Source organism: Echinops telfairi, unplaced genomic scaffold, assembly GCF_000313985.2.
Source record: "Echinops telfairi isolate 266 unplaced genomic scaffold, ASM31398v2 ScPeMD7_7420;HRSCAF=8458, whole genome shotgun sequence".
In the NCBI taxonomy this organism is placed as follows: Eukaryota; Metazoa; Chordata; class Mammalia; order Afrosoricida; family Tenrecidae; genus Echinops; species Echinops telfairi.
The window spans coordinates 50,035,506-50,049,230 of NW_022111320.1; the positions used below are offsets into that span (position 1 = coordinate 50,035,506).

General features: G+C 60.0%; 2 protein-coding genes and 1 non-coding gene across 3 annotated transcripts in view; 1 reads left to right on the plus strand and 2 right to left on the minus strand.

Moving 5' to 3' along the window:
- The window catches only part of COL7A1 (collagen type VII alpha 1 chain), a 31,819-nt gene extending 28,596 nt beyond the window's left edge, over positions 1-3,223 (minus strand). Inside the window, 10 exon segments of the mRNA XM_045297588.1 lie at positions 5-107; positions 187-333; positions 451-567; positions 665-794; positions 874-1,037; positions 1,248-1,409; positions 1,499-1,592; positions 1,690-1,849; positions 2,457-2,637; positions 3,139-3,223. Coding sequence (XP_045153523.1) covers positions 5-107; positions 187-333; positions 451-567; positions 665-794; positions 874-1,037; positions 1,248-1,409; positions 1,499-1,592; positions 1,690-1,849; positions 2,457-2,637; positions 3,139-3,223 — 1,343 coding nt within the window.
- A 3,106-nt stretch (positions 3,224-6,329) lies between these two features.
- On the minus strand, positions 6,330-13,724 carry LOC101639006 (cytochrome b-c1 complex subunit 1, mitochondrial; the record flags this gene model as incomplete). The annotated part of the gene is made up of 12 exons (XM_004703979.2): positions 6,330-6,531; positions 6,930-7,005; positions 7,201-7,289; positions 7,507-7,592; positions 7,676-7,836; positions 7,919-8,062; positions 8,288-8,403; positions 9,321-9,400; positions 9,819-10,017; positions 10,215-10,344; positions 11,189-11,275; positions 13,587-13,724. Coding segments are annotated over 12 exons (1,371 nt in total), but the record flags the coding sequence as incomplete, so codon positions are not given.
- LOC115872183 lies at positions 13,153-13,337 on the plus strand. Its single transcript, XR_004047719.1, has one exon. It is a non-coding gene; the product is annotated as a U2 spliceosomal RNA (small nuclear RNA).
- Position 13,725: the final 1 nt, after the last annotated feature.

Sequence of the window (13,725 nt, forward strand, 5' to 3'; positions counted from 1 at the left end):
CCGCCACTCCAGCCGATAGCCTCGGGCCTCCGGCACCAGTTTCCAGGACAGCAGGATGGACGTGGGTCCCAGAATGACCGGATACAGAGTCTGCTCGATGGAGGTGTCTGCCCAGAGCACATGGGGCGTCGGTTACCGGCCCCGCCCCCACCCCGCCTAATGAAAGTCCTTGGCCTTGTATCTCACCGGTGCGGGCAGTGAGGGTGGTGGCAGGCCCCACTGTGCGGCCAAGCAGTGCGCTCACGGTCACCTCATACTCTGTGCCAGGCTTCAGGCCCCTCAGCAACACTGACCGCTGCCCCCCACTCAGCTCCTGGTGCTCGGCAGCCCCACCTGGGAGGCCGTGGGGGGATACAACAAGGTCAGTGGGTCTTGTAGGCTCACGACTCTACAATCCAATCCTGTCTGAGGCCCAGAGCCCCCTGCCCCCAGCGGACACAAGTCACTCACCGCTAAGGTCCCGCCAGCTCACTCGGTAGCCAGTGGCACCCGGGACAGGCCCCCAGGCCACCAGGAGGCTGTGGGTTGTGGTGTTCTGGATGGTCAGCTGCGGCCCCTCCAGGGCAGCTGGGGGAAGGTCCCATCAGAGATGAGGGGTGGGGAGTGGGAAAGGACACGGGTAGGTAGCTGGGAGAGTGGGGTTAGAGGGGGCAGCATTGCTCACTGGTCCGAGCTGTCATGCTCACGGCCTCCCCAATGCTGTTGGCGTAGAGAGCAACCACGGTGACCTGGTATTCGGTCTGCGGCCGGAGGCCCTGTAGCCGGATGCTGGTCTCATCTGCTGGGACGCTCACCTGGGCCAGGATCAGAGGTCACCTCATCTTCCCCAGCCAAGTTCTCAGCCTCCGGCTCCCCACTTCTTCCCATCCTTACCTCTCGCCGCTCGCCCGGCAATGGCTGCCCCAGTCCGGTCAAAGGAGCGTACTGGACCTTGTAGCCAGTCACAGGGCCGCTGGCCACCGTCCACTGTACTCGGAGAAATTGACTGCCCGCCTCCAACAGCACCAGTTCCCGTGGGCCAGAGGGCACGTCATCAGCTAGAAGTGGAGGGAATTGTGGGGTACCGAGTCAGGAGGGTCAAAGGTCGGCCCTGGTGGGGAGCACAGTGGTGTGGGCTTGGCACTTCTCGGTCTGGGTCAGGAGACAGCGTGGTGGGGGTCAAGGACCAGGAGCTGTAGGGGTAGAGTTGGCACTGCCAGGGCAGGGTTGGGGTCAGGGGTCAGGGGCCTGTGGGGGCGGGAACTCACAAGGCAGGGTCACAGGCACACCGCCCGCCGTCGTGCAGACACGACGGGAGACAAGGGGCAGCAAGGTCCTTAAGATGCTGAAGTCATTGACGAAGAAGAAGAAATCGCTGGTGGGCTGGGAGGCAACCCGCTTCAGCTCCTCCGGATCGGCGTTCTTGATCCCTGAAGTGATGCCCACCGAAAGTCAGCGGCCACATGCCCTCTGACTGATCCTTGTCCCAGCTGACCCAGCCCCCCAGCTTGATGCTCACCGACAGCAAACAGCTTGACGCCCTGCCCCTTCAGCCTCTGGGCCGCGGTGTCCACCAGGTCCTGGGACTTCCCATCTGTGATGAGGATGCAGACCTGGGGCAGGAGCAAGGGTCCGGTCAGGGCAGCCTCGGACACTTGATCTGAGGCGCCTGGGGAAGCCTGGGGAGTGGGTGGGTGGGGGGGGAGTCACCTTGGAGACGCCGGGCCGAGCCAGCTGGGGCAGGAAGATGTGGTCGGCCACATGGAGGATCGCGGCTCCAGTGCGGGTGTTGCCCCCCTTGTAAGAGAGCTCACGGATAGCCCGTATTGTATCCGCCCCCGAGCTGAACGCGTCCAGGCCAAACTCTGTCCTGTGGGGTTGGGCAGTGGCAAGAATTCAGGAGTCAGGCTCGCTCTATGCCCTGCCTCTAAGAAACTTCCACAGGAGTCATGGGCACCAGACTCCCTTGGGAGTCTTCTTGGTTCTGTGGTGTCTGATCTTCGCCCCCTCCCAGCCCCCCACCCATTAAAAGAGCCTCTAGCCTAGCCTACCTCTAGCCCTAAGTTAACAGGTGCCCTTAAGGACCCTGCCTTGGCCCAGGCAGGCCTGGAGCTCTTTGGATCTGACAGCCTGAGGGTGGGGGGTGGGGGCCGGAAGGATAGCTAGAGCAGGACAAAAAGGCCCTCTGGGCCATGGAGGGGCTCAAGTGGCCAGAAGGTTGGCACATGGGATGTCCAGCAGCATTGGGGGTCCCCACCTGGAGATCAGTAAACATAGCCCTACCTTTGCGAGCCTACAAGCCTGGGGAAGTGTCTCAAGGAGACAGGGGTGACCCCTGCCTCTCTCTACCACAGAAGGTCCTCCCTGGGGGGCAGTCTCTGCGCTCCCCAAATCCTATCCTGGGAGTGGCCTGACTTGGGGGTTTCTGGGCTTCCATCCTCTGTCCCGGGAAAGGGTTGTGGTGGGCCCCCACTCACTGTGGGTCATCACTGTACTGCACGACTGCAAAGCGCACGCCCTGCGCGCCCGCAGCCCCAGAGAACGGCAGCACCAGGCCCTCCAGGAAGCCCCGGATCTCTCGGAAGTTGCTGCGGCCGATGGACGAGGAGCCATCGAGAAGGAACACGATGTCAGCCGAGTACAGACGCGTGCAGGTCACTGGGGCAGGGAGGGGTGGTCTCAACATCTCCTTGGAGCCTGTGACCTCCCTCCCCGCACTGGGGTCTTTGGGGGCGGGGGTGGAGATGGCTGCACCCGTTTATGTGAATGGGGCCCGACGGCCTGGGCGGACGACGCGGTGGGGGTGCTGCGCGCGGAGGTTGGGTGCATGCGGGGTCAGGAACCGGTCGCGGGTGAATCTGGGCGCCCGTGCGGGTTTAGGAGAGGCCGGCGCACGGCGGCCGGGGGCTAGGGGACTCGGAACACCTTTGCAGGGCCAGCATTGGGGACGAGCGGCGGGGGATGGGGTTTGGTGGGGTGGGGAGGTAGCAGTTTGAGCGACCCGGCGCGTTGGCAGGAGGGTTTGGGAAGTTCGGGGCGATTTGGGGAGGAATTCATGCGGGTCTCCTCGTAGGTGGTAGGGCCCAAGATGGAGGGTGACGGAGCCACGGGTGACAGGGTGCAGTGCCCCGGGCGGGGTCCTTCCTGCGCCGCGCGCACCTCTCTCCCGGTTCTGGGCCCGCACCCTGGGCGCCCCTGCCAGCACCCAGGAGCAGAGCGCGGCCACCAGGAGTCGCAGCCGCATCCTGGGGAGGAAAATGGTCAGCCAACTAGGACCCTCACGCTGCCCCTCGCCCCCCGCGGCCTCGACGAGTCCGAACCCGATGACCACGCTACCCCCACCCTCGGTCTGCTGCCCAGCCCGGCCTTGCCTGAGCGTCCGCCCGCTCTCGCCGCCGCCGCAGCCGTCCAGCCTGCACTGGGCAGAAAAGTCCCGATCCCGGGGGGCGGAGCGGCGGGCGGGGACCCCGGCAGCCCGCCCCCACCCATCCCGGCTAGTCCCCTCCCCCACCCCCCTCTAGGGCCAGCCGTTCTGACTCTAGTTAAGTGTAAAGCCCCCCCCCTCTCCCCCCGCAGATGGCCCTTGGGAGTCCCCTCCAGAGCTGATGCCCAAGGGAGCCTTCCCAGCTCTGCAGTGCCACAGGTCTGAGTTGCTTTGGGTCAATCCGAGTGACCAGTGACAGGCCTGCTAGGGACTGGGATGCAGACAAGTTCCTGGAAACTGAGGGGGCAGTGGCAGAGGGGGGGCCACAGCTGGCGATGACTCACCCCCACCCAGTGGGGGAGCCCAGACAAGCCCTCTGGCCATTGTCCTGTTGCAGACATTCCCTTGATCCAAACACCCCCCATCAGTCTAGTCTGTTAGGTCTCCTATGCCCCACCCACCCCCTTACCAGCCGTTACAGCCCTGACAATTGAGGGGCTCTGGGAGTATGCTAGGGAGACCCAGGCCCCAGGTAATGCCCTCCTGACCCCACCCGACCCCCACTTGGTGGGGGTAGCCAGAAGGAAATGAGAGCCTGGGTTACTTTATACACACATGCACACTTGTGTGCCTTGAGCTGCCAGCCAGCTGTGGGGAGAGGGGGCTGCCCAGATGTGGAGGGAGGGATCACCCACGGTGTGACAACTCATCCCTCAGGAATCTCCAGACCTCCTGCCCACACCCACACCCACTCGGGTGGGCTGCCCTCACCCCAGGTCGACTACCCCTGGAACTACACAGCCTCAACCTGCCCAGATTCGCTTTCTTGAATGACGCTTTTTTTTTGTTTTTGTGATGCTTCTTAAATACCCCCTTCCTCCCATAACCCCCACCAGGCATAGGGTCCCCCTGGGCCCCTCCCTCCTTCCCTACCTTCTTATACCCTGATAGTCCTGCGACCCAGAGCTTCAGACCTGTCCCTGCCCACTCCTCCTTACCCAGTATGACTACCCATATCCCTTCCGATTGCCTTCTGTGACTGCATAGTTACCCCAGTGGACCCCCACTCACACACCCAAGTTCATGGACAATGTCTTAAGGATTCGAGTCAGAGACACTTCTAGAAAGCGCAGGTCTCCAACTGGCCCTGCCGAGTTATTGTCCCTCCAGTTCTGGGCAGGCCAGAAAGCACACCAACACGCACCACTACCACCTGCCCCTTCTGACATGGGACCTACAGCTAGTGGGCAGGACAGGGATGGTGTTTCTATTGAACTCAGGCCTGATGGCTGTCTGGATGGCCAAAGCAAGGGTCAGGGTGGGGGGCAGCAAGAGCATCCATACTGCCCAGGGACAGCCCCTATTACTCCACATTTAAGAGTACCAGATAGACTGCTTATCTAGGCAGCCGTCCTGCTGTCTGCCCACAGGCTCTCTTCCTGGGTCAGCAACCTCTACTCTGCTCAGCCAGTCTTGCTCCTGCCAACTGCCCACATCGCATCTTCCAGAGCCTCCGACAGGTCTGCCCTGCTTGGCTTTCAAGGTGCACCCAGCTGGATCACCGACAGTGCGGTACATGCATGCCTGCCCCCTTAGGCCTGCAGCAGACCTGGGCTACACGAGAAATCGGGTACTGATCCCCAGGGGCCTGGACAGTTAGTTCTCCTGCCTGGACCTGGCGAACACCATCTACTTATCCTCCCCAACTACTGGTCAGCACCAAGGTGCAGGCTGCCTGGGCTCTGCCCTGTCCAGCAGTGTCTCTCGGGCTGGCCAGATAGGTGGTACCCAGCAGCTCCTGACCTCTAGAGGCAGTGGACACAGGTCTCCGGCTTCCTTTGTGACAGTAGATGGGAGTCCCTTGTGGTACACTCGTCACCCCCTTGGCTACAGACAGAAAGGCTGGAGGCTTGTGCCCACCCAGAGGCCTTCCAAGAAAGGTGCATCCATCCACCTCCAGACACTACACGTGGTGTCACTTCGAGGGGGATGATAGGTAATGGGGCAGCGGGCTTGATGCAAGGGCTGCTTCCAGGGTGAGTGCTGGGGAGGGAGGGGGGCGTCTTCTGAATGGATCCTCCTCTTGGTCTCCTGCCAACTTCTTTACACAGGAAAATGGAGGTCCCCCTCCCCGCCCCTTCCATCTCCCATGGGTTCCCAGACAGCCTGATGGAAGCACTTGGGGTATAGGGCCTACCTGTCCACCTGCCTTGGGAAGTGGGAGATGGCAGGGGGACTAGAGAGCAGAAGCTCCACCAGGTTCAGGCCACCTCCAGGAGGTAGGGCGGGGCTTGTGCGGCCAGCAGCCCAGGACTTGCCTGGGACCGACGGAGCGGAGGGAGGGGGCTTGGGCCCCATTGAGCTCAGGACTATTCTTGGAGCCTGAGTCAGCCGCAAAGGGAGGCAAAAGATTCTTGCCCTGCCTGTCCAGGCAACAGTTAGAAACCAAAAGGGAACAGTGCCCCAGGCTACCCTCCTCCAGAATCCAGAGTAAACACACTGAAGAGGCTTCCTCTAAGACAGCCCAGTCCCTGTGGGCCACCCCAGGGGACCAGGGCCTCCAGAGGACAGCGCTACAGGCTCTAACACGAGGGGCTTCCGACCAGAGCCCCCTGACACCTGAGTTCCCAGGGAGGGACTCCCCTCAGAACAGAGGCTGTCTACAGCCCCTACACTCGGGGATAGGCTGGCTGAGGAACATCCCCCATGTGGCTGAGTGGTAACATCTGGACTCGGCTCCCCACAGCCATCAAAGGCTTCCGGCCGCCCTGCTGCGTGCGGCCTCCCTGCTGCGTGCAGACCCCCGCCTGCCCCTGGCTGAGGCCACATCAGCCTGTGGAAAGGCACCGTGAGTCAGAGGACAAGGACCTGTGGGGAATGTCCCTGCCTGCCAACAGGATCCCAGGCCAAGAAAAGGACAGCACAGTTCTCCACACTGAACTTTATTGGGGGCCACGTGTGCGACGTGGCGGCTTCTCCCGAGGGGCCCAGGAACCAGAGTGGGCCGTCTACGGTGGGAGCACGAGACCCAGCCCCGCCTTCTCTCTCGCACAGGCACCCCGCCTAGAAGCGCAGCCAGAACATGCCGCTACGGATCCGGTTGTAGTCTGGGAGCTGCTCGATGGGGCCTGTGGGGTAGGGTGGGGTGTCAGGGTGGGGTGCCTGGCCTGTAAAGGGACACCTGGCCGAGTGCCACCCCGACTCGGAGCTGCCCAGAGCTGCATGGGACAGGCTTTGAATGGCGAGGAGGAAGAGAACATTCCTTCGGGGGTGCTGAGCCTGTCGCTTCACGTCTGGGGCCCCGAGCAGGGGTGCCCGTTACCTGGCGGGTGTGGGGCACCGATGGAGGCATGTTGGCAGGGAGTCTGGGAGCTGCTGGGGCAGGTTTGCCGAGCAAGAACTCACTCCCTGGAGCCAGGCCCCACCTTGCTGTTCCCAGTGCCGGCTACTGGGCCCCGGGCAGCAGAGGACAGGCGGATAGAGGCAGAAGGAACGGCCAGGAGAACGGATCGAGGAGGACACTCACCCAGCCCAGCCACCGCTGGACACTGGTCGTAGAAGTACTTGGAGCAGACCTCACGCACTACACTGGAATCCACCTCCTGCAGGGGAAGCGGAGGGCGCTCACCCACACAGGTCCCGGTGGGTCACCTCGGCTGTGAGCTCTGCCCCCACCCCCACAGGGGAAAGGCGGCAATGTCCTCCCCTCTGAAGGAAACCACAGCCCAGGCACCAGCCCCCACCTCCACCCCCTGCCAGGCCCAACCTCCCGAACCTCCCCCAGGGGGGCCAGTCACCGAAATCCGGCTCTCCCACTCAGCCAGGGGGATTCGGCGGCCATAGGTCAGGAGGCTGCGTCCGATATCTTCACACACAGGGGTGGTGCCTGGGGCAGGGGAGGGGGCTTACAGCCTGCTGGGTCCAACCCTGGGCCACAGGTCTCACAACAGCCCCTGCTCACAGGCACCCCTCTTCCAGCTGTTTCTGAAACCTTTCAAGCCCCAGGGGGATGGTTCTGAGGCCACTGCCCACTGTCACCCTTTCCATCCTAGTGCAGGAAGGCTCCCACTGGGTCACTACCACCCACCTCCCCCAGGGCTCACCGTCCAGATGAGCCACCAAGGCGTTCCTCAGGGTGTTCTTGCCCCGGGTCACCTCGCTCTCGGTGGCACTGGTACACAGGCGCATCCTACAGCGGGATGGGCAGGGGTGCGATCTGAGAGACTGGGTCTTGGGCCCCGCCCCTCCACACCAGCCTGGGCAGACACTCACCACTGGCCTTGCAGGAAGAACACCATGTCATCGATGCTCATCTTGTCGCAGACAAAGTGCGCTCCCAGCAGCCCGGTTTCCTCGTAGCAGATGTTGAAGGTCTGGAAGCTCTGGCACAGCTTGTTGGTGACAGCCACTGACGCCAGCGGGCTAGACAGGTGCTGCCAGGGCCACCAGGGTCAGCGCCACCCTCCCCTCAAGCACTCCCTCCTCCCTGGCGGCAGGGGCCTCAGCAGCACTCACCTTGCCCCCACCGTAGGTGCAGTCGTAGTGGCCGATGATGGCATTGGCCACGTGGAGGGCCACGTTGTCCGGGTTGGCCCACCCAGGTCCCTCCACTGCAATGGCCACATGGGCCAGGGGCATATCATCGTCACGGTGGCGGATCTGAAAAGGTATGTAGCCAGGGCAGGGGGGGTGGGTAGTCAGAGCACGCAGGGGCCCAGGAGGGGCATGGGCCTAGTGTTGGCGTGCATGTGTGACCAACCAGCTGTGCCTCCAGGCAGTGGCCACAGATCCCCGCTCTGCTCTAAGGGTGTCTCTGGAGGTAACGTGGCAGACAGCACACTGCCCCCCTACCCCCATGGGGGGCCCTCCCACCCAGCAGCCCACCTCACTGCCTGTGAAGCGGCAAGGCTGCAGGGATGGCACGGCGTCCTCCTTGTAGGCCACCGAGACGCTGCTGAGATGCTTCTGGGCGAGGTCCAGCAGTTGGCGGTGCTCCAGCCCTGCGAGAGCAACTGGTCACTGCACAGCCAGCCCATCTGAGGACCGGGTGAGGGACGGAGACCCTCCACCAGCAGACCCCACTTTGTGGGCAAAACAGGTAGCTCTGGGGCACATGAGGGAGCAGCACATGGAAGCTTCAGTCAAGTGCCCCCTCTCAGCCTGAAGGAGACTGCCTTACCTCCACCAGGGGCGAGATGGATGCCGGCCCCCACAGGCACAAGGATGCCCACCCTGCCCCTCTAGCTGCCTGCTGCCTCTCGGCGGTGGGGGGCATTTATAAGTCCCACTTTAAACCCAGGCCCTCAGGGTCCCTCACAGGATGCTGCTTCCTCACCACCCTGACTGGAGTGCAGCAGGCCTTTGAGTGTGTCCGCCAGTGCTCATGGCAGTGTCTGGAACTGCTCTTGGCTCTCAGGACTCCCGGCCCACTCTTAATCAGTCTTCTTCACCCACCCTGCTGCTGCCAAGATCCCGGGCTACAGAAGCACCCTTGACCCGACTCCCCACCCACCAGGGCCAGGCTCCAACTATAAAGCCATTTCAAGTGCATCCGCTTCTCCCCCTGCCCAGACACCCTTGCCTCACAGACCTAGCAACTCACACTAGCCTTCCAGCCTCGGACCAGGCATGCTTCACCCACCCCCAACTCCCAGTAAGTCCCCCTGTCAGGGCACTGCCCCCCTGCTCCCAAGGGTGTACCACCACATGGCAGCTGGAGGCTCTCCTGGGGCCAGGTGGCCTGGAGAAGCTCTGAGGTCCAGGCAGAATTTAGTAGCCCAAATGAGGCCCATCCTAGGGGTGTTGGCCGAGTGGAACCCTGCCTCACCTAGAGTAAGCCTCAGAGACAGGGTGGGAACAGGGTCCCCAGAAGTACAAGGGGGGCCCCAGCAATCAAAACCCACACCCACTCTCCCACCTCCAGCCGCAGCCAGCACCATCCGAGGGGCCTTGTAATGCCTGTTGAGGTACTCTGTCAGGTCTGCCCGCGACAGCTTCCTGCAAGACATGCGCCCGTGAGCTGACACCTCTCCCACGCCAAAGCCAGTTCAAAGTAGAGCCTCCCCTAAAGGGCTGGGGGCAGAGGAGGGGAGGCAGGCTTCTCTGGAGAGCAGGCTGTACCCTGCCACTCTCGACCCCCTCCCGGCCCACTCCCCTACCTTGTAAAGGGAACAAGAAGCCGTGTGAGGAGGGCACCCAGGGGCCCACACCTAGACTGTCAGAGCATACCACAAAACAAGACCCCCAACGTAAGTGAGCACCGCAGTCATCAAAATGGATGTTCAGGGAGCACACAGCAACACGCATTCGTGCAGTAAACAAATACAACACGCAGGCCCCGGCCCGGCACCCACACCCGTGGGGAGACATTGCCCAGAAGGGGGGGGGTGCTGCCGGCGGGTCCATGGACCCTCACCTGACGTTCTCACTGGGCCCCTCCACAGCCTGGGCCAGGGGCGTGCCCTGGAAGGCCGTGGCGTGCAGGTAGTCGAAGACCACATCCCTCGGGGACCCGTCATTCTCCTGTAGCTCCCGCAGGATCACATCACGCTCCTTTTCGATCTGCGAGTCTTCCAGGCTGCAGTTCTGTACGATGTCAGCCAGGAGCTCCACGGCTAGACACAGAGGGACGCGTCTGGGCGGGGGCCAGGGTCAGGCCAACAGGACCAGTGACAGTATCTCCACCGCTACGGGGCCATAACCCTACGGGTCCCAGGACTGAGGCCAAGCCGGGGCTCCAGGCTGTCTGTCATCTGCTCCCCAGAGCCCTTCCCCTAGCTGCCTGCACCACACACAGCCTCCAAGCGGCTACCTTTCGGCAGGTCCTTTGACAGCGCCTTGATGTAGTACGCCGTGTGCTCCCGAGTGCTGTAGGCGTTGAGATGGGCCCCCATGCTCTCCACCTCCTTCTCCAGAGCACTGCCTGGCCGATTCTTTGTTCCCTGGAAGCACACATCAACGGGACCCATCAGGCACCCCACCGAAGCAGCCCACCCTCTCCAAGAAGGACTACTGATCTGTAGGTCCCCTCCTGCCCTGAGCCACACGGATTCACGAGTTAGGAAGTGCAGAGGCTGCGCTCACCAAGTGCTAGGCGGGCCTTGCACGGACTGAGGCCACAGCGTTATGGGCACAGGCTGAGCCATAAGTCAGGACCCAAGGCCATGGCCACATCAGCTGCTACTGGGAAGCCCAGCATTCCTGACAGCCTGGCTCTGCTGGGGGGCCCTCCTTTCACTGACAGCTGGAATCAGGTAAGCTCACATTGGTGTTTCAGTGAGTCATGTGACTGTGTGCGCTAGCTCCCCCTCCACCACTGTCCCAGATGCACGGGTCCCTGTGAGAAAAGCCTTCCCCACAGCTCATCCTCCATCCTTTCATGTGTTTAAAATCCTTCAGTCTCTACTCTGTCAAGCAGCAGTTGGCTGAAGGACTGCCGTGGTGACAATCGCCACCTCCAGAAAAGCTCAGCACTCACTTCCATGGGCGAGAGATGCCCTGGACGCAGGACACTGCACACGCAGGAGTGCCGCACCCAGGCCTGGCAGAGCCTGTCATCCTGAGGCCCCTGTGGCTCCCTGGGAATCAGGTGATGGGGCTCACCCAAAAGGTACTCACTCAGGAAAGACTAAGCCCATCTGACTCCTTCCAGAAAGACCATTAAGAGTTTACCCTTCCCAGCTGGGACCCAGAATTGAGAGGGCTGACTCTTCTGGCCTGTGTCCTCCAGAGAAACAACAGGCAATCCCCAGCCCGGGGGAGAGAGAGGTCTTCCAGAAGTCTCACCTTGAAAGCCAGGTGCTCCAGAAAGTAGCCTGCTCCATTGTTCTGGTTGTTCTCATAACGGCTGCCAGCATCAATCCACACTCCCACCTAGACAAGAAGCCCCCAGTGAAGGTAAGTCATCCCGGCCTCCAACTTAGGGGCTCATGGGTCCTGGGGTAGGGGGCTGCTCAGGCAGGACCCCTGAGCTCAGAGGGGCAGCAGTGCCCTGGGCAGAGTACTGGCTAAATGACTAGCCACACCATCACCTCTCCTGCCTCCCTTACTTCCTGACTGGAAATGTAAGATGCTTACATCCAGTCTCTCGGTTGACTCTTTAGACTTTTCTATGCATGTAGCATTTCTTATAAACAATTTATTTTTCTCCTCACCAAAAAGTTTACCTTGCTTTGGGTTTTCTCCTTTCGTCGTTAAGAAGCTACTAATGCAGATGTTGTAGAGCGTGGTTGTCAACCTTCCTCATGCCTCAACCCTTTCACACAGTTCCTCATGTAGTGGTGACCCCCAACCATGACATTATTTTCGTTGCTACTTGATAACTGTCATTTTGCTACCATTGTGAATCGGGCGACCTTTATGAAAGTGTCGTTCAGGAGAGTGGGTAGGAAAGAGGGAACCGATTACAAGGGACTATATGTGACCTCCTCCTTGGGGGACAGACAGTGGAGAGGGGGGTGAAGGGAGACATCGGACAGGGCAAGATATGACAAAATACCCATTTATAAACTATCAAGGGCTCATGAGGGAGCGGGGAGTGGGGAGGGAGGGGAAAAATGAGGACCTAATGTCGGGGGTTTAAGTGGAGGGAAAATGTTTTGAGAATGAAGTACACATGCGCTTTACACAATTGATGTGTGTATGGATTGTGATGGCAGTTGTATGAGCCCCTAATAAAATGTTTAAAAAAAAAAAGAAAGGGTCGTTCGACTCCCAAAGGGGTCACGACCCACAGCTTGGAAACCGCGGTTGTATAGTTTATCACATCCCTTGCATATTTTCAAAGTTTTTCATGGACACTGAAGATTACCCGTATGTTTATGGTGTGAAGATTGCCCATATGTTTATGGTGGGCACCCAGTGAGAATCCTCTGGCCCACAGAGTCACCAGGGCCTGGTCTTTAATTGTTTGGTCATTGTGAAATAAGTCTCCCCATCTACTTTCCTGTGAAGTGTCTGTTTAAATGTTATGTTGCAGAGTCATAGAAGAACAGCTGGGTCGGGCCTCACACGCTGGGAAGCAAGATGCCTTTCTGTGGTGTCTACAATTAGCAGCACAGTTTCTCTAGCAGTGGACCAAATGGTGCTCTGTAGAATCTATATCAGTGGCTCTCAACCGTCCTTACGCCACGACCCTTTCATACAGTTCCTCATGTTGTCGTGACCCCCCCAACCATAATAAAATTACTTTCGTTGCTACTTCCTGTCATTTTGCTACCGTTACGAATCGGGCGACCCCTGTGAAAAGGCTGTTCGACCCCCAAAAGGGCTGAGACCCACAGGTTGAGAACTGCTGATCTAGAGCATCCATCATTCCATGTGTGAGAGGTAGCATTCTTTCCTGAGTCTAACAGTCTTTGGATTGGTTTACGATGGTGCAGTGCTGCCCAAAGAGGAAGCTGCCTACTGCCTTGTCCTTACAGCGTATTATTTGTTCCTAGAAAACAGACAGATTCTGTCACTTGGCCCTGGAGCTTCTTGGGGCCAGGATTAATTTGGGGGAGACCCCTGACCACTTCATATGTCCATTAAAGATTTGTAGCCTTGAGTGCATTTTGGAGACGTGTACTCTTTGAAACGCTATTCATTTCACTGAAATCCCCAGCTGCCTCTCTTCAGCAGGTGTGTTCCTGGTCTGGCCTGGAGGTCATGTATGACCTTGACACCTGGCCTCTTGAACGACACTTACCGGTAGCTTCTCTGAACCCCATTTTCCTCTCTGTAAAAAGAGCATCTTCAGAAGAAGCCGGATCGCTTCTCGGCCTTATGGCTAGGATCAAGTGTCGTATCTGTTCTTATCAGCTTGCTATCTGCTACGTTCTCTATCTGAGGACAATATATTGAGTGCATTTTTGCGAGCAGGGGTTTTAGCTTGCTCTGTCCACTCCACACACCAACCTGGCATCGCAGTACTTCCAGGAATGGTGCAATCCCTTAGGGGGTTTTAAAATATATATATACAGAAACCGCACAAGAAAACTGGGTCTCCTGTTGCGGGTGCAGGGGGCTGGGACTGAAAGTGCGGGGTCAGAATGGCCCCAAGAAGTCATGGTGTGTATGGGTTGGGATTAAGATGTAAGGGGCAAATACAGCGTCGAGAAAGCCTTTGAATCCAAGAGGCAGATGGGGGGATTTGAGCTGGGAAGGAACTCGAAGCCTTCCCCCAGGCAGCGCCCCGACTCACCGTGCAGGTCGGCTGGGTGGACTGCTCCGAGGCCACGCGCAGCCCGTTGTCCAGCACGCTGACCTGCGTCTCAGGCACGTTGTGGAGCGCCTGGGCGAAGGTGGCAGCGCCCCGCAGGGCAGGAGCCCGCAGCAGGGCC